The sequence below is a fragment of the Filicampus tigris genome, chromosome 12, assembly GCF_054856515.1.
Source record: "Filicampus tigris isolate MCC_2025a chromosome 12, RoL_Ftig_1.0, whole genome shotgun sequence".
NCBI classification, from domain to species: Eukaryota; Metazoa; Chordata; class Actinopteri; order Syngnathiformes; family Syngnathidae; genus Filicampus; species Filicampus tigris.
Genome location: NC_141228.1, coordinates 4,780,526 through 4,802,050, shown reverse-complemented (window position 1 = coordinate 4,802,050; position 21,525 = coordinate 4,780,526). Strand labels below are relative to the sequence as shown.

General features: G+C 39.3%; 1 protein-coding gene across 3 annotated transcripts in view; it reads left to right on the top strand.

Annotated features, from left to right (window-relative positions):
* The window catches only part of lrp8 (low density lipoprotein receptor-related protein 8, apolipoprotein e receptor), a 204,428-nt gene that overhangs the window by 158,131 nt on the left and 24,772 nt on the right, over nt 1-21,525 (top strand). For all 3 annotated transcript variants that reach the window (XM_086046436.1, XM_086046437.1, XM_086046435.1), the window contains exon 14: nt 7,064-7,205. In XM_086046436.1, coding sequence (XP_085902562.1) covers nt 7,064-7,205 — 142 coding nt within the window. The remainder of the gene's footprint in view (nt 1-7,063; nt 7,206-21,525) is intronic.

Genomic DNA, 21,525 nt, shown 5'->3' with positions numbered 1-21,525 from the left:
TGTTTGGGTTGACTTCTACTTTAAGCAGCAAAATCCATTTGTTTTTAGCCATCTCAGGGGGCGGCCATTTTGCCACTTGCTTTTGACTGAAAATGACATCACAATGCCTAAGGGCTCAGGTAACGACCACTCACGGCTCGCCTGTTTTCTGGGTTTGCTCATGTAACGTTCGTAAAATGAACCCTTAGGCACTTTTGATGTAATTTTCAGTCGGCAGCAGACCCTTTGAGATCAATAAAAATGGGCAGATTTTTCTGTTGAATTCGTATTCTACAAACACAATATTAATCAGAATACTGTGTTCGGACTAGAAGGGCCCCAAAGGACATTTTAATGTACAGACATTTTTTGACTTGACTTGTACAAACGTTGCTGCCATGTCACGTTTTGCTGCCGTCGGTTTGAAACTTCCTATGTCACAATTTGGTCAATATAATATTTTTTTAAAAATCTATACAATTGGTCAGTCTAGCGTAAGTAGCTTATTTTATTTATTTTTTTTACAAATTATTGACCAATTAAAAGAGTTGAAAATGGCTTGCTCTCTATGATGATAAAATGCTAATGGTTGAACAAACATGTCGTTTTGGGCTCTCCTGAAAAGTGACTATTTTGGAGCTATAAGGTTTCGGCCTAACGCCAGCAAAAGCTTAATCTTAATCTTAGATTTTGCATAATCTTTATATACAGTAGTTACATATAAATGTGTGAACGTATACTTGACTCCAGATTTGTACAGAGTGTTAACATCACTAAATGTTGTAAATTCCTCATGAGACAAGCATTTTCAAACTTCTCATCAGTACAGTATCTCTCTCCTATACATACAAAAGATACAGTGCTTCTTGCTCAACATCCCTCATTCCTTTACAAACATGCGGGGGCACAACAACATTAACCTTTGCAGGCTGTGTCCACCTCCTGCCACCACAACAAACCCTGAGGAAATCTAGATGGTAGCAGGGCATAATGTCCTATTTCCTGTGTCATCTTCAATGTCATTGAATTACTTTCAGTCTGATATTGGTTGAGTAAAATGGGTACAGGCAAAGATGAGAGGGGAAAATATGAAAGTAGAACCAGCGGGGAGTAAACAATAGGACTAAACAATAACGAGGGAAAATGAAGGCCGATGGCCGCAAATTAATGATTTAAAGGACCCATGACACACTTTTTTTCATCTTTGATGTACTTCTTGGGGTTTGCAAGACAGTTTGGGGTGCAAATGGCCACAATGCCATTTTTCAATCCATTTTGGTTGGTCTTAAAAGCCTCGCATGGAAGACAGTTGAATTTCTCATTAATATTCAATATGTAAATAAGCTTTGCTCTGATTGGGTTGCTGTTCTCCTTGATTTGGTATCGAAACCATCTTTTCTTTGATTGGTAGGTGCCGATTTGTTGGCTCCTTTGACCACTCTGAGTCGGCTGCGACAGCGCCATGCCCCGTTCCCCACTGGAGCAAAATTTGTCCTCCTTTTTTAAGTCCACCTCCACGGTGACTCCGGATGACCTCGCTGCCTTCCAATCAATCACTTTGAGGCGGACTGACCAATGTGTGCAAATGTGTCGCTTACAACCCAGAAATATATCTTGAGCAAGTGTGAAAACTTACATTGACGAAGCCAGCCTCCACAAAATGTGCAAAACTCAGGACAATTGTGTTTCTGAACCATCACGTGGACGTAGGCTGTGGATATGAGACGTGGACTGCAGTGGCGATGTGGAGGAGGTCAGACGAATATGGAGGGTTGACGCTGTGAATGGCCCTGAAGGTGTAAAGAAGGAGTTTGAATTGAATCCTCAGTTTGACCATGAGCCAGTAAAGTTGCTGGAGGATGGGGGTAATGTGATGGAAGGAAAGTGGGGGTTTTGCTAAAGATCATTCAGCAGAGTTCAGGATGTTGGAATGGTGAACTCGCCTTCAGTAACATAACAAATCTGAACAGTATCATAATAACTGGAGAACCCAAGAACCCTTTTCTTCTTTGGAAATGAATTATACATTAAATGACTGCTATAAGTTCACTTAACACCAAAATATATGTTTTATCAATTTGAATCCTTAATTCCCTAATTTAGGATGAGGGCGAAATTTGACCCTTTGGGATTTAGGGGTATCATTTCGAAAAATCTGAATAACAAAAACTATCAGTAAACTATTTAGAATTTAAAAAAACAACCAATCAAATACACATCTACATTGAACGATATATATATTTTTTGTTTTATTTGTTGAATTTTAGAACTGGATTTTGAATGTACAAACACACTTTGGCCAATGGAAACAAGAACGCAGGGACAAAATCACTGCTGGAAAAAAAAAAAAAAAAAAAAAAACACCATTGGTCTTTCTTATCCAAAAATCTGTCAGACCTCACACTAGACATTGTGATAGTCTTTGAAACAATTTATTTTTTTTGTTAATGCAGAGAGGTACATTTTTCACAGTGCATTTCAGTCTTGAGGTCCTTGTACACAGCACATTGAGGGCGATTTTCCTCCTTGACAGGCCAATGGCGGATTTAGTCAAAACTGCACTCTGATAAACTCGAACAAATCTTGGAGGTGGCGGGGATGATGGGGAGGAGGAGCTAGGAGTTGATGGCCTACCCCGCTTTCTTGCTGTTCCAACTTCAACCAAACCTTGAGCAACCAAACCCTGAAACTTGCGAAGCTTGAGAACTTTAGATCCAGGGATTCCCTGTGCCTCACAATCACGCTGGTAAATGAGCCATCACCGCAACAAACATGAAGTGTCAGAAAAGTATCATGTACCAGCGACGGGTCCTTATGGGAAATTTACAGCGGGCAAGATGCAGATCCAGCATGTCAACACCACCCATGGAAGTGTTGTACTCTTTGATGATGTTCGGTTGATCTATGTAGGTGTACTCTTTTTTTGGTCTTGTCCCAGCGCCTAGCTTTTCTCAAAGGTTCTGGTCTAGCATATGTTGACATCAAACTGACTGCTTTCGTGTCTTGCCATTTCAAACAAACTGTGTTGGTGTTGGACTCCAATTGATATTCGTAGGATCCACGGCCTTTCTTGGACAGGTCTTTGTCAGGTATCAGGTTGCGTTTTTTTCTCACAGTTCCTGTGTAGTAGATTCCCTTTGCCAATAATTTCTCAATGAGGGGCATGGAAGTGAAGAAATTGTCAGCAAAAATCTGGAAACTTACTTTCTCTGCAAGCGATTCGCATAACTTCACTACAATGTCTCCACCAACTCCCAACTGACTCTTTTTTTGGCCCTTTTTGTCCATTTCCACCACCTTTTCCTTGATATATGTCAAAGTCGTGCAGGAGGCCAGTCACACAACAGCGCGTCCACACTTTGAATCCCCGGGGATGTGGCTTTCCTCTGATATATTGTCTTATGCCACCAAATCTACCTTTGTACGGCACCATCATCTCATCAATGGTTTTTGTCGAGGAACAATTGTCAGACATTGTCTCCGAAAAGAATCCGAAGCTTGTCGTACTTTCCAAAGTCGATCCATTTTTACTTCTTCATTAGCCATTTCATTGTCTACAAAGTGGATGACAGGGAGTAGCTGGTTGAATCGGTTGCAACTCATTATGTCTGCCAAACGGCCCATAACGAACTTCATTTTCCCAGTACTGATGTACTCCAGACATTTGAACTAATTCCATCCTGAGGTGCATTCCAAGAACTTGTTTCTCCTTTACTGAAGTGTTTACAGATTTCCCGTATTTTTGAACACTGTGCTGATTGTATGTCCTACAATATTTTCCAACATGTCAAGGGAAACAAAGCGGCAAAAGTAAACCAGTGGTATGTCTGTTGTGGCATCCTGGTATGACTCAACTTGTTGTCCCTGAAAACTCACGTCAGGTAACTCAAAGATTTTCTTTCGCCACCTGTAAGTTTTTGTGGCACAATTAGGGTCTAACTGTGGGCTTGCAGTCTCTGTAAATTGCAAATCTTCATCACTGGAGTCATTGGGCGAGTCACTGTCTTGAGCAGAAGATTCACCACCCTCACTTTCATGCGGTTGAAACGATCGTCAGAATCACTATCGCTGTCCAGTTCTGCGCCAAAGTCACTATGATCAGCTTCAAGTTGTTCCAATACTTGTCTTATAGTGTACTTTCTCTGTTGCTTTCCCTGTCCTAAAGAGCAACTGGCCATACTCCCTGAAAATATATAGTTATTTATTAGTCGCTGTACCTTTAACTTAGTAAAATATATTACACAAATGAACTAATTTCAAGTCTTTAGCCAAATACAAGACTGTCACCATTCTCTGTAACAAAGTCACCAGAACCAATGTGGCTGACATTTTTTACCCCATACACCCAAAGTGTCATTTTTGACCCATTGTTTTTTGAACTAGCTCAGAGTTGCTAATTTATCTATATATATATATATATATATATATATATATATATATATATATATATACATATATATATATATATATATATATATATATATATATATATATATATATATATATATATATATATATATATATATATATATATAATACTCCTAGACATTCTGCAACATGATATGAAATAGATTAACCAAAAAAACACAGTTTTACCATCTGATGGTTTGCTGAGAAGATGGTTTTGTTTGGATTGATTTCCAGATCAACAAAACAACATGTTGCCAGCCATCTTATCACCACCACTCATGTAAGTACAATATGCATCCACTAGATGGCCTCGTGCTGGGGTCAGAAGTGGCACTCTGGACTTCCATCCATCCATCCATACCGCTTATCCTCACAAGGGTCGCGGGGCGTGCTGGAGCCTATCTCAGCTGTCTTCGGGCAGTAGGCGGGGGACACCCTGAATTGGTTGCCAGCCAATCGCAGGGCACACAAAGACAAACATCGCACTCTGGACTTTTGAATTTAAATTTGTAAAAAAAAAAAAAAAAGGTCTTTGTTATTCGAGTAGCAGAATTTATAGGGGCCAAATTTGACCCTGAGGGTTCTCAGTTTATATGCGAAATTAGCTTCCTGGGGAATCTATCTACATTGGTACGGTTTCAGTCTGAAGTTTACATACACTCATGGGCAAAAATGCAATAGGGATTTGAGGCATTTAATGATTTATTTCATCCGTTCTATTTCCTAGGTGGAAAGATTATATTATGTACTGTAAATCTAAAGTTGATTTAAAAAAAAAAATAGGTTGCTTGCAGCCTCAAATATGTACAGTACCTGTACAAATATTTGTTTAAATGCCCCGTTTTTGCACCTAATCAAAGTGAATCACTTCAAAGTCAAAATGGAAATCAATATCCCAAGTCGTAAATACATATATTTGCTTGTGCCTATCTTGTGGCTTAGTGCATAACTTCCGAAGTTATTTAAATATAAATGCTAGTAATTCGCATGATGACACACCCACAATGTAAATGTTAATGTTTAACATAATGGCTTTATGTGAATTCTAAATCAGGAAGAACAATTTTTTTAGGAGGATAGTTTTAAGTGACTTGTTGGATAATTGGACAAAATGGAGCAGACCTGCCAATCAAGCCATACATGTAAACACTCAGATGCGAGAAATGGTGGATCAGCTCGAAATCCTATTCTTTTTTTTTTTTAATCACTGTATTCCAAGAAGAATTTAAATGTAATGGATCCCAACATTTAATATACGTAGAAAATCTCTTGGATTATTGGCCTTAAAAAGAAATAAGAACAAGAATGTATGCTTGCAAACAGATGCCCAGTTTTGTTCAGAAGGTTCCTTTGGGGAAGAATCAGGTTGGAATATTGCAACCATTCAGGTGAACTCTCATTCCTGCAGCAAGCACAAACGGAGCTTAACTGATAGGATGTAAGCCTCAGACGACTCTGTGCCTGTTCATGTGTAAAACTCTTGACCTGCCGTTCAACACATGAAATGTTCAATTGATCTGGTGAGATGCTTTGACCCGCATAGTGTTATACTGACATCTATAGCTTTCAAAGGTAAGGGATTGTGACAGTTTCTCATATTGCTAAATGAGAAAGAGGAGAACATTCAGCCGTCTGGCAGAGATAGTTGTCCTCAGAGACAAAACCATTGGAAGAAGAAAGCTTTCTCTTTGACTCTCTGAATTTTCAGAGCAATGTGGCTGATATTTATTTCTTTGTGTTTCAGCATGCTGTCTTGTGTGTAAAGGTTATCTGAAAAGTGTATAATTTAGATGCAGCTCAAAAAGGTTAAGTCCACCAATCTCCAGAACAAATAGAACCATGACCATACCACTGTGATCTTTGATAAATAGAACCATGACCATACCACTGTGATCTTTGATACACAAACCATGTCTGCGTTAGATTTATGTGACATGGGGGGCACAATGCAAATACAAGTTAAAGTTAAACAGATTGCAGAGAGGAGACACTAACTTTTAAATGTAATTGACAGTACCAAACTGTCAGGTATTTGATTATCATCAGGCCTTTAACATAATCTACTTACAATTATTATTGATTTCTGTCAGACATATTTTCACACAAATAATCTAAAGATTGTACCATCTATATCAAGGGAGGACCTTGCTAGTATCAATAGTATGATTTGGTACGGAAGGTATTTTTGCTAGTTTGAGGATCTGACATAATGAATTGTGGCAATTAATGAACTTTATTTAAAAAAGGCATACAAAAACTCATTATAAACCAAAGAGCTTTGAAATCCAAACTGTTGGCAAAATATTGCATGCTCACCGCGTAGTCAGCAGTGTGTCTGTTGTGATTGTGGAATGTGTTGGGTGCTCAGCATTGTTTGGACGAGCTTTGCTGTGGGGGAAAATGCACTGAAACTCCTCAGGTGCAATTTATCAACCATCAAGTAATGAAAGGAGTCTGTTGGTACTTGAAGTGTGTCCTTTATCTGTGGTTTCTATGACAATGAAGTGCAAATTTTTGCAGTTTCAGACAACTATTATTCCTTAATTATGTTGACTCCATTTGTGTCAAAGTGAAATTTATCAAGTAAAATATCAATTACACAGGTTAGATTGTCATGCTTCTTTGTTTGGGGATGACTAATTGTTTGATTCAATTTGGTAATTCTTCTGTCCAGGACCGCATATACTGGACTGACTTGGAGGATGAAGCAATATATAGCGCAAACCGCCTGACGGGGAACGATGTGGCGAAAGTAGCAGAGCATCTCAACAATCCACTGGATCTGGTGGTGTTCCATGAGCAGAGGCAGCCAAAAGGTAGGCCACTCTGCACTCATAGAAAAAAATAAATGCAAAATTGTTCCAATATTGTCGTGGAATTTGCCTGTATCAAACATGGCCAGTCGAAGTTAGACATTTCCCTCTGCTGTCAATTTGAAAACCACACTGCATCCATTCTGTGGTAGGCCACAGAGGCCTTGGGGCTCATCTCATTTCTCTGGTCGCAGTCGTCGTATATAAAGGTGGGAGAAGCTGGGAAAAGAATTGAGATCCACTATTAGCCTCTTGACCTATCACAGTCCAGCTACGTTGGTTATGTCATCAACCCTACTAGGCTCTTTTGCAACCTATAAATGACCTGGAGCCTCATGTATGCACAAAAACGTGGTTTATGCACTTTTCCATGCTCACATTCAGATGTATTAAGAGTGAAATGATCGTGGGAATGTGCGGTGCTCCATGGCAATTCTACTTGGCTAGCATATGCATGTTTTTCTTGCTTTAGAGAGTCGTAGAGATGAGCCCTGCACAATGTGTCGTTTGAACATCGCGATTGCGATGTGCGCATGCGAGTCACAGTGTAGGACGTGCGACGTTTTAACTTTTTTTTTCTTAGAACACGCAAACTTTTGTTTTGCTTCATAAAAGCATCAGGCTACTCCGGTCTCTACACAGCCTGTCTCGCTCACCCCCTACCTCTTGCCAAGCAGCCACCGGCCCCTCCCCCTCCACTCTCACAGCCAGTGCTGTCTGGCTTGCGGCAGTGGATTTATTCCCCAAAAGAAAGTCAACATCCAAAATATGAAAGTATTTCGGCTAAAAAAGGAAGATTCAGAACAACAAAACATCCTTTGCCAACAGTGCCTCACTGTTGTTGCTGCAATCGCCGTCACAAGCTCCTGTATGAGCAGTTCAAACTAAGAAGTGGGACCCGAGGTGAAACTTCATCTACTCAAAATACTATTACAGACGCCTTCGCCAGCATAACTCCTTATAATAATAAGTCCAAACAGCACCGACAAATCACAGATGCAATATGTTTTACAGACCGTTTTCCATCCATCCATTATCGATACCGCTTGTCCTCACAAGGGTCGCGGGGAGTGCTGGAGCCTATCCCAGCAGTCTTTGGGCAGTAGGCGGGGGACACCCTGAATTGGTTGACAGCCAATCGCAGGGCACACAGAGACAAACAAACATCCACACTCACAATCACACCTAGGGGCAATTTAGAGTGTCCAATTAACCTACCAAGCATGTTTTTGGAATGTGGGAGGAAACCGGAGTGCAGACCGTTTTATTAAAATTTGTTTATAACTCTGCTGCTACTTTAGAGGTTTTTTATTTTCTTCTATTTTTTTAAATGACTCAAGGGTCGTCTTGTGCACCTGCTCTTTTATTTTTTTGTTTAAAATATGTTTAATATTTTGCTGCTGTTTACATTGAAGTGTGAAATACAATGTTAAATAATCTACTATGTTACACAGACATGACCTCTGAGGTCCCCTTTACATACAGCAATCATCATTCACAGATGAATCCCCTTAGTCTGGACTAAGCGATATTATATGAATGCAATGATGTCATGGTGAGTTAACCAAATTATTCCCAAACAAATCTATTCAAGTCATCTGGTGAAAATTATATTTTTAGTATCGCAATATATATCGCAAACCCCCCAAAAATCACAATGTCATTTTTTCCCAGCATCGTACAGCCCTAGTAGAGATGATGCTTGGCTTTTTATGGCAATATGGGGACGTTTTTACTATTGCAGCGTCCATCCAACTTGGGGATCAAACTCACGTGGCCACCATGAGTCCACAAAGGGCTGACCGCTGAGCTAAAGGTCCGGGTCGCCATTTCTGCTCATCACCCTATTAGACGGTGCTGGTTCTAGAGGACAGCAATTTTTCAGTCCTCAACTTTGTTTAGCAGCATCTCCAGCTCATATTTTGTGAAGTTCTTCTTTTTCCATTGATAAATTATGTCTTGATAATCTGATTATCTAATCATGCAGGGTAATTATTTCCATTGGCAGGCACTGTTTATACTAATTTGTATTATTATATATAGAGAGAGGAGTCTGGTACTCCAACATTTCCACATTGAATGAGATGCATGAAAGGAATGTGCTTGGCTTCATGCGTATGCAGGGTTTCAAGTACAGTATCAGGATTTTTTTTTTCTGCGTGCGCCATTTTCTGGATTTGGCCATAGGCTGTGTTTTAGTATGAATGCCACACAACTCTTTGTGCATGAGGCTTCTACATGAACAGTTGATGTGAATAGATATTAATTGCAATTGTTGACAAAATGCTTGGCATATGTATTTATATTCGTTTAGTTTTATCTTAATTCTAAATTAAAAATGAATTTAATGAATGTTTATTTGAGTTTTTCATAGTTGTTGACCGCTTTTCAAAGATGAACATTTATGGCACTAAATTTTCCACACTCCAATGTTTTTCTCCATATTATTGTTATTGTTATTATTATTATTAATATGTTTGCAGTACTGCAATAAAATCATGTGACGCTCTTAATACTGTGAAGAGATTGATTTTGACATTCTTGTATACATTACATTATAATACATTACATTGTATGTTAATGTTTTCTCTGCCATGTTAGGTTACTTTTATGACGGCATTAACCCATTACTTAATGTTGAATATTATGAACAGCATTGAATAATATAGTCTTTGGCCAATGTCAGCATTTTGCTAACGATAAGCAATTAAGATGTTGTATATGAGAAGATTTGTGTGTGCATTTGAGTGGCAAACAGTCAGTTGTGTTTGTGCAGCACCGTGGTCCTTTGCATTTTGGCAACTGACAATTAGAGTTTAGGTTTTCATGCCTCATGTTCTGCCCTTAATTAAAGCCCAAAGCACACTTGTCAGTAGGAAATGAATTGCATTCATGAGTCAAACATTTCTGCTCAAAGACATATCACGGCCATTAAACAGACATTTTTTCTTCAAAATGTCAACAAAAGACTGAGTAACTATAATTAGGTTCAAAAAGACTAAGGCTATGTTCACGCTGAAGCTCAATTCTGATTTTGTTGCCCATATGTTTCAGGTATCTAATTTTTTCATGAAGTGTTAACAGTACAGTTCCAATTTTTTTTAAATCTGACCTGGGCCTCTTTCATATGTGGATATGGTTATGTACGCGGCTATGTATGTGATGTGTCTGCAGTTTGAATGCTCATCCACAAACATCCGATTTATACGCCATCAAAAGCCCAAAAGATATTTTCTCTGTGTGGGCTTGGGAGAGTCCTCGGGAGACTACATAACGCATTCTTCCACCTCCTCCCTTCCCAATATCATCACCCAACAACAAATTATTGATCATTTCTCCCCTGTCTCCTTACAAGACTTAATGGATCTTGTTGGTACAATGAAAACTTCTTTGAATCCATTAGATATCCTGCCCACAACTTTGCTAACAAATGTTTTCAGCACTATCGGCCTATCTCTACTCTCCATAATCAATTGCTCACTGGTTTCTGGTTGTTGTTTTTGGAAACTATCAGTCTCTATTTCCAAGCTGTGTTTTTTTTCCAAAATTTCAGAAAAAGTTGTGGCAAACCAGTTACTCATTGTCTTAAACAGTAACAACATTAATGATGAATTCCAGTCCGGTTATCGTAAGTTATATTTCACAGAAACAGCTCTTTTCAGGGTCTTGAATGACATCACAATAGCCTCTGATGCTGGCAAATGCACAATGTTGATTCTGCTCGACCTTAGCACAGCCTTCGACACCGTTGACCACCGTATCCTCATTGATCGGCTGAGCGACTGTGTAGGCATTTCAGGGACCAGGGACAGATCCTTCTCTGTGGCAGTTGGCCCTCACAAATCAGAGTCTGTCCCTCTCTTGTGCGGAGTGCCACAAGGTTCAGTTTTATGGCCTATCCTTTTTACTATATACATGCTTCCTCTTAGAGATGACATCAGCAATTTCGAAGGTGTTTCATACCACATGTACGCAGATGACCTTCAGCTATATTTCACGATAAACCCTAATAGGACACATGAAATAGATGTACTGCAGGACTGTCTAACTGCGATTAAGGACTGGATGAATGGCAACTCACTTCAGTTAAATGCAGCCAAAACGGAAGTGTTAATTGTAGGAATGTGAAAAAAAAAACGATTTGCCAATACATCACGATTTTTGGCCGCCAGATATAATATCGATTTTTCAGCTTTTAATATCGATTTAATGATGGCAGTGTGTAACACTCCATTTTCTTTTTTTTTTTCAGAGAAAATGTGCAAAAACACAAATAGGACGTTTTGAAGGAAATGTTTGTTTTGACTCCTCTGATCTATATCTTCTGATTAACATATACAGCAACTTCATTTCTCATCTCTACATGTAATTTTGATATTAACTGAGTAGAACACCACAATATCGTGATATCGCAATAGCGTGATAATATCGTATCGTGATCCACGTATTGTGATATGTACTGTATTGCAGCATCCTTGCCAATACTCACCCCTAGTTAATTGTTGCACCTGAAACTTTAGCTCCTAAAGTGGCCAGTTGCTTAGGATCCCTTGGTACAAGCGTGCACCCTACCTATCTTGAGAAACCTTGGGGTTATATTTGATCAGGTCATGCTTCATGATGAGCACATCAAAACCACAACTTACTCGTGCTTTTTTCACCTCAAAAACATTTCCAAACTCAGATCCATAGTATCTCATGCCGAGTTAGAGATAACATTCATGCTTTTGTTTCTTCACGTCTGGACTACTGTATCCCCTGTCTCAACAAAACATCAGTAGATCGTCTTCAATTAATTCAAAATGCCGCTCCCAGGCTTTTGACAAAATCTCACAGATTCAGTCATATCACTCCCGTTCAGCCTATTTGCACTGGCTGCAGGTTCATTTTAGGATCCAATGCAAAATTGAAATTGTCACTTACAGAGCCCTTCATAGTCAAGCACCTGCATATTTAAGAGATCTTCTGTCTTTTCAATGTCCTGTCAGGTCACTGTCGGCTGACCAACTTCTTTTGGTTGTACCTCGCACAAGATTAAAAAGCTAAAGGCGAAAGAGCCTTTGAATCGGTTGCACCTAACTGGTGGAATGCTCTTCCATACAAGCTCTTCCATACAAGCTGAGGTCTGCCCCTTACTTGGAATATTTTTAAAAAGCAATTAAAAACGCATATTTTAATGCGCACGTTCCAGTAATATTTAATTGGATTTTTTATGTATTCTAGTACCAGTTTGTTGTTTCTTTATATTTTATTTTTATATTTAATTGTATTTTAACTATGTGAAACACTTTGTGAGCCCTCTCTGTAAGAAGTGCTATATAAATAAAATTTACTTACTTACCACTGACATAGTCCGTGAAACTGCAAAGTTGTTTTGAGTAAAAGTTGTCTTTACATTTGGCTTTAATGTAATCCCACTTGAAACATGAAGCATAAAGTGGGAATTTGTGGTGATAGTAGTAATTCAGAAACACAGACGGTTCATTTATCATGCGCGCCAATGACGACACGTAATTTCAAACAAAATATATCTACTACTCCCGCCTACTCTGGCAATATGAGATGGTAAAATGTGCCCCTACGCGGGCGGGCATATGTCCTTCTGTAAACACTGGAACGTGATGTCTTTTTTTGGGGGTGTACGTCATTCGACGTCTTGCTTTGTGCGCATGCGTGTCGCATCACGGACGCATTGCGTTCACATTAGAAGTCGCATCTGTTTTTGTAATGTCAACAAGTAATTAAAAATGTCAGATTTAACAAAGATAAATCCAAATTGGGCTTCACGCCCTGCAGTGTGAACGTAGCCTAAATGAGCTCCTGAATTGCTGTCATAATACAGAATTTCAAAGTCAACCCAGTCCCTTCCTTTTTTCCATCCATCCTTCCATTATCTGTACCGCTTCTCCTCACAAGGGTCGCGGGGCATGCTGGAGCCTATCCCAGCTGTCTTTGGGCAGTAGGCAGGGGACACCCTGAACTGGTTGCCAGCCAATCAATCGCAGGGCACACAGAGACAAACATCCGCACTCACAATCACACCTAGGGGCAATTTAGAGTATCCAATCAACTTACCATGCATGTTTTTTTGGAATGTGGGAGGAAACCGGAGTGCCCGGAGAAAACCCACGCAGGCACGGGGAGAACATGCAAACTCCACACAGGGAGGCCGGAGCCGGGATCGAACCCACGACCTCTGAACTGTGAGGCGGACGTGCTAACCAGTCGACCACCGTGCCGCCTTCCTTTTTTCCATTCAGTCAAATATAATTTGTAAAATCACGGTTGAAACACCACCACATACTGTTTCATCTCCATATGCACATACAGTTCATATAAGTCAGTTGGCCTCAACTTTCATCAGAAATGAATGTCCTCTTCATGACTTTTTAAAAATATATTTTGTTGTTTTTCATCCAGTTTAGCTTTCACATTTTAGTTTTTGGGAGTCAACAAGGAGAGGTGGAAGGACACGGAAGCTTTGCAATTTCTGTTGCATGTGGCAAAACTATGTTAATAATTTACCAACCTCCATTCCACTATTTTCCTGCACATGTAGAGTTTGCTGAAGATGTCCCAAAAATGGGAATGGCAGCATTGCTGAAATACTGTACATGGAACGTGTGTGCAAAGCTTTCTTGTTGCGTGACTGTTGCTGCTTCCTCCCAGGGCTTGAGATGAATTCTCTGATGAACCGCTCCCTAGAACAACACGAAAGAGGCAGCAACGACCACAACCTGACCTATTTCTAGTGTCTCTCCACATGACATAACGAACTACATATTTGAGTTTTGGGTTGGGAATGTGAATATTTCAGTATTTGAGTGTAAAAACTTTTAACAGGCCACTCTCAACTTGACTCTCAATCAAGCAATTGGCTCATTGAATTCCGTCTTTCATTTGCCAGCTGAACTATGACTACCGTATTTTCCGGGCTATACGCCGCACCGTTATATAAGCCACTCTATTTTTAGAACCTTTTGGAAAAAATTTTAAATAAGCCACACCCGTATATAAGCCGCACCTATCTATGTTGAAAACGTTTATATTTACTGCATTTACAGAACAATTATGAACTGTAAATGTACATGTGTGTACTTGAGCAGATTATTTCCTAACAGTACCTTTTAACACTGCTGCAACGTTGCTGATTAAAACAGAAGAGAACCAAGAGAAAATAAACTGTACTTATCTTCATTTCACTGCCGACTGTCGCTCCAGTTTGTCAGCTAATGTCCACCAGACTCCAACATCTATTGTTCTACTGCATTCTCCAATATGCACCTGTCTTGTTTTATGTTAATAAAGTCAGCCAATCTAACACACTTCAGGGACCTCTAGGAAAACATAAAATCATAGCATTACAGCGCCTAATGCAATAACCTAGTCTATGGCGCCCTCGCCTGTTGAACTCCTCCACCTGTAGTCACATCCAGCTAATGGGAAATGTATTGTATTGAATTGTACTGTCATTCCGGTTAGAGCGCCCCGAGCGGTGGAAGAAAAATCCACAGAATAGCCGCACCAGACTATAAGCCGCATGGCTCAAAATCCAGGAAAAAATTTGCAGTTTATAGTCCGGAAAATACGGTAAGAGATTTTTTTTATTTATTTTTTAATCCGTGCTATGCATTTTCAATATATTGGCCAATTGTTGTTTAGTTACTGTGGATATTATAGAAAAATCAGCGTACCTTTTCAAATGCCAAGTTTTCAGTTAAGTCCATCAATTAGTCCATCAGAAGTCCATCGGTCCATCAGTCGGTCCGTCAGTCTGTCCCATCAAGCCCCACTCCCAAAAAAACGTCATCAAAATGGGCGTCGATCAGTGATGGACTGACTCATGCGGTTGGTGATGATTACTCTGAAAATCCACTTCCCTCAGTTCTTAGTCTGTCATTTTTAAAAAGTGTGATGTCATTCGTCAATCATCAATAAAATGGACGTCTAGCAGTGACGGACTGATGCACCGTCTGTCAATCTGACAAAATGCCCACCCCTGCCATTAACTCATTCACTGCCAGACATTTTCAGACCCTCTTTTACCCTAACGCCTGAAAAAACTGGAAAAAATAGAAAAAACTTCCTGGGATTGAATGGCTAGACTGTGAAATGACAAGTTAATTCATCAATGGCAGTGAATGAATTAATGTAACCTATCACGTGTACAGCTAAACAGCTTTTATTTTTACTACGCGCTCAAAATGATTTGATTTTTGTTTTCAATTGAGTTGACCAGATTGCAGGGTAAATCACGACTTGTCTAGATTTTCATTATGATTTTTTTTATCACAAAGAAACGTACATTTGAAGGGCTGTGTAGACTTTTTATAGCCATGTATATTCCTCTCCCTTTTATAAGGAGCAATGTCATAGAACACAGGCTAGAAACTAACAAGTAAAGAAGACAGACATTCTGACACATGCAAACTTCTTTAAACCTGGTTCACACGGCAGGATTATCGGCCCAATTTTAGCCCCGAATCTACCCTCCCAACAATCGTTGGTCAGGGCCGACTCTCGTAATGGCTCCAAAGATAATTTTATCAGATAATCCTGCAGTGTCTGGTGTGCTCAGACTGATATCGGCCATTCGGGAGGACGTCCAACCTCAAATCAGGGATATTCAACATGTTGGATTGTTTTGGCCCGACTTCGCACGGTGTGTTGTCTGCCCCGACGACAAAAAAGCACGCAGCCGTGACGTGCAGCCAATTCCAAAGCGAGGTGACGCGGCGGCGAGGAAGCACGGTGGGAATCCAAAATCAAAACACCCATGGTGCAACAAAGGCCAACGTCTTTTCTTTTTGTGTCACTTTTTCCCAAACTATGACAAACTAGCGCCACCGTCAAGACACGATCTGAGACCCTGCTGCCATTTCATCCGCCATGTTTGTTTACTCCGAAGTCTCGTTTAATCTCGAGGAGTTTTGAAAGATTTTCCGTCTGACATGAGAATATCCATGAATGAATCGGTTCGTGTGTGACGTGTTGATCTTGCCGTATGGCTGCATACCACCCACACACAGTACGTTCAAAACTGTTATACGCATGATTTTTTTTCTCGTCACTTGTGGGGACTCTTAAGAGTTTGGAAGTCGGCCGACAACTTTAAAACCCTGCCGTGTGAACCAGGCTTTAGCTAGATAGATTGCCAAATCATTAGAAACAAGTCAGCACAACAAGCTATTCATGTACACTAATCTACTGATTTGTTTGATTTGTTCAATAAAAATTGCCTACCATAATCAGAAAATGTAAATGTCAATCATATTAATCCACATGGATTAGATACCCAAGTACATTTTGAGCATTAATCATGACCTCTATTATTTGATTAAATGACACCATTACAGTTCATGTTATGAAGTGATTATGGTATACAGTATGCAGTATATAAAACATATTTTCTGTTGATTTATTAATTTAGACAGTCTTCTCTTTTGATCTTAGCCAGATATGATTGGGAGGGTTTCTAATACTAGCTTTTAGACGTCAACAGTATGCTTTCAGTGACCACATGTGGAAGTCCTGCAGATGAATTATTCCACGTTTGCTTCACTTTCACCCATGCACTCTAAGTTGTTGGTGATTCCACTTATGCCGATTTTACCGACCTAAACTCAAAAGTAGGGCTGGTCTTCAATTATTAATAGTTTCTGTCTTCCTTCATCCGTTTTACATAGCTGTTCTGCTTTACTGGATTTGTACAGTCTTGTCTCAATATATCAAGCACTTGGATGCACAAATTTGGAAATTTGGGTGGTTCTCAAAAGTGTGTTCCAGCGGTGTGAGAGTTCAGAAATAAACTTGTTCAACACCTGGTAAAAATTACATATGCTTTAAATCAAACCTTCCTATAGTGTGCTCTGAATAAATAAAAATAGTTCACTCAACCCTTTGTCCGTAAGAGATTGTTGAATGTGTGTACATACACATGTGTGTGTGTGTGTGTGTGTGTATATATATATATATATATATATATATATATATATATATAGATATATATATATATATATATATATATATATATATATATATATACATATATATATATATATATAGATATATATATATATATATATATATATACGCACACACACGTATTAGATGGCAGCATTATTAAGTTATGTGCCCTCCAAAGTCTGAAAACCAGCATGTGTTTTTTACCGAACACCTCATTTCGGCAATAAAATGAGCACATTTGATTTTAATGCTAAATGTACTGTTTTCTATCTCTGTACACATGCTCAAAACTGCCTGTGGTAGCCACATTGTGCCTAGCATTGTTGAGTATTGTTAACAACTATCATAAAACGTCACTACTGAAACGGTCACTACCGAAACGTTTCGGTGGTGACATAATGGTTTCGGTAGTGACAATATGATGTTTCTTTTTGAATAAAGTAAGTTTTAAAAAATATAATACATATATACATATGTCATACATTGATCTTTCTGACTTTAACAATATTCTATTCCATAGTTTATCTTAATTTGAAGGGAAAAATAAAACCGAAAGTCACTACCGAAACATACAGATAGGTTTCGGTAGTGACATAATGGTTTCGGTAGTGACAATATGATGTTTATTTTTGAATGAAGTAAGTTTTAGATAATATAATACATAGATACAGATGTCATACATAGATCTTTCTGATTTTAACAATATTCTATTTCATATATTGTCTTAATTTGAAGGGAAAAACACCAAAATGCCAACAATTCAGCAGAGACAAAGTACAGGTGTACAGGCGAAGGGTTAAAATGACCCAGTGAAATCCAAAGAATATTTAATTAAGGAAAGAAGGAAGGAAGAAGGGAAGCTGAAGTCTACCAATGAATTATCCAGCAGAGAGCAAAGGAAAGTCAGAAGAGCATGAAGAAAAAGACAAGACCACCAGATGTCTCTCAAAAAACAGAGAGAGAGGGAACATACATACAGGGAAATGTATGTTACAAAAATGTTTGTCATTCCAATTAAATTTTCATTTGGGAGGTGAAACCACAGTTTTTCAATGATGAAGAGCCCTGTGATGGACAGGTGACCGGTCCAGCGTGTACCCTGCTTTTGCCCTAAGTCAGCTGCGATCAACTCCAACCCCCGCAACCCTGAGTACAGCACAAAGCAGTAGAAAATGGAAAAAATGTTTCATTAGTTATAATACACGTTAAAAGTTAAAATATAGCAAAAGTAGTTAAGTGATTACAATGCTACCCTCACACAAAGTATTACTGCAACAGCAGAGACAATATGGTCACATCTGAAATTTTGCAGTCACTACCGTAAAAAACTGATGTTTTAACAAAAATAAAAAGTATTGAATTGTCAACCAGGGCGGCACGGTGGTCGACTGGTTAGCACGTCCGCCTCACAGTTCAGAGGTCGTGGGTTCGATCCCGGCTCCCTGTGTGGAGTGTGCATGTTCTCCCCGTGCCTGCGTGGGTTTTCTCCGGGTACTCCGGTTTCCTCCCACATTCCAAAAACATGCATGGTAAGTTGATTGGACTCTCTAAATTGTCCCTAGGTGTGATTGTGAGTGCGGATGTTTGCCTCTGTGTGCCCTGCGATTGGCTGGCAACCAATTCTGGGTGTCCCCCGCCTACTGCCCGAAGACATCTGGAATATGCTCCAGCATTCCCCGCGACCCTTGTGAGGACAAGCGGTATAGGTAATGGATGGATGGAATTATCAACCAACAATTTTTGATAATGACTGTTTAAGGGTACGTTTTAATTAATGATGACTTTTGAAGTCAATATGATCAACTTTCTACATTTTACAATGAAAAATAGCGATAAATTTTGATTTATTTCGGAAAAACTAAGATTAAATTCTGTTAAAAATTAATTTAGATTGATTTTGATGTCAAAACCATGTATATGAATTTATAAAAATACTCTGTCGAGGGGGCAATGGAAAATAATGTGAATCGGCTAGTAGAATTATTTTTATTCTTCTGTAATTGTGTGTTTCTGTAGTGACACATTTTAGGGACAGGCAAGATATTTGGGAAAAGCTAGAAAATACTATTTCAAAATTCACTGTACTTTTACTATATTTGTGCCCCTTAGATATGGTGCAACATGAATACCATAAACGTTTTTCTGAAATAAAATGAGCATATTTCACACATTTTCCAACTCTGAATTTGAACCAATGCAGTAGAATGGCCCATATACTAAAATGCGCCCGGGATCGAACATTGTAACGGGGCTCTAGCATGTTGAATAAACGTTTGAAGCCCGGCTCCTAGACGAAAGCATATGGGCGCATAGATTTTGCTATGTATATGCCAATTGCTTCAGTAATTACGAATCTCCAGGCTGCTTAAAAGTAGCGGGGTTAAGTTGTTGGTGTTAAGCGGAATTATTTTTTCTACCCCCGGTAACTGTAGGGTAATATTAGCATGTTTGAAGCGTTAAATGCAACATACCGAACGGAGGTTCAACAACGCCGACACACAGTTCTTGTTTGCTCCACCGCTCGCACTCCATCGCCGTCGTACGGAAGCTGAAATCTTCCCGGCTGATTATACTATAGCCCCTTCTCCATCAACAAGTCAATTTGGAAATTTTTGAATTAAAAATTTGGAAAAAATGAAGTTACAAGTTTCCTGGTAACAAAGGTTCCTGTCTTTGAGGCAGTGATTTACAGACATATTTATGTATCGTTATATATTTTTTTATGACAAAGATTTTCCCTAATACACATAAAAGCTGAACCAATTTGTAGCCTGTCATTGAAATTAATATGTATGTAAGATATAGCTTGTTCATATATCATGTTGTTTTTATATGAGTATATGTATTTGTTTCTATTTTGCCATGTTTTAATCTGCTGTCTGTAGCCTGGTCAGCATTGCAAATACCGTACCTGGATAAGTAAAAGTTAAATAAATGAAATAAATACATGGCTTCATTAACAACTCTTATGGAGTTTTTAATTAAAGCAGCGTGAAGTAAGTTTTGGAAAAAAAAATTATACATTGCAACTTTTTATTTGTGCACATTAAAAGACAAAATACACACAACCAGATGCCGAGCTAAATTTTCTAGTCTTGCACCCGGACCAACTCGGCATCATCATTTTCTAGTCTTGCACCCGGACCAACTCGGCATCGTTCGCAATTTGGAAAATTGTCTGGCTTGCCACACATCATTTTCTGCCACAGTGAACTCCTGGCTTGCGATTTCCATTTCTGCGATTAAATCCAAGGTTCCATCCCCTACGCGCTTTCGTATTGACATGATAGAAACACAAATTTAATAACGGAATTAATTGTCTTATAAGTTACTGTAAGTGAAACATCTTACTAACATGGGCAACGCTGGATGAGGGATGCTTCTTGATAGCCTGATGGAGAGCTCACACTTGTCCCTGCATTGGAAACTTCTTCAGCGTGTGCAACAGCTGCAAATCAAAAAACATGCAGAAAAATGTCATAGTTTAGTATTAGTGGATATAATTCAGTGATTTATGCAGACAATTGCATTTTATGTTCAACAGTTGTTTTTTTTTAGATATATTCATTCAGGTGCAGATTTTTTATTTAACGTGCAATATTTTCTTTTTTTAACTTCACATCTTCCACTGACTTGGTTTGCCGTGCGAACAGTTTAAACTCGCCTTGCACGGCAGTAATTAGCTGGTACATACTGGTCACTCCTTGTTGCTGATTCAGAGTTGTGTTGGATGTCTTTTTCCCCCCGAAAATGCTCACAAGAGCCTGCACATATTCGTCCGTCTAGATATTCATTCACTTTTTCTTAATATTTGAAATATTGGGCAAGCAAGCACAGCGAAGGTACAGTTAGCAGTTACCGGAGCTAAAAGCTAATGACGTCGTGAAAAACACACCCCCAAGTCCGATCGACCAATCTGCGTTCGTCAGCGCAGCCCCCCCCCCCCCCCCACGAAGAGTTCCTCCTGGGCCAAAATGGCCCTGGCCGCTTGCAGGGCCGAAATGGCCCCACTAATGGCCCAGGGCAATTTCGTTACCCTGGTAAATTTTTAGGGTGGAAACAAAAGGCGGAACCACTTTACCAGGGTAAAGTGAAAGCTTCCTCCAAAGGTTCCTGCGGTGGAAAAGGGGCTTATATATACAATACACTATACAAACGGCTGATTTGTATAGTGCAGACAGCTCCTCTAGCTCCATGCTTTCTCCCGCACTCAACATTTTTCTTCTACATTTGTTTTGATCTATTTCTTCTTAAAACAACAAATGTGGCGGTCACTTGGTCTCAGGCATCGACCCCCCCCCAACCCCCATCAGATGCATTCGTCGTATGACTGCGTGCACTGTGAAGCCCGTACCGA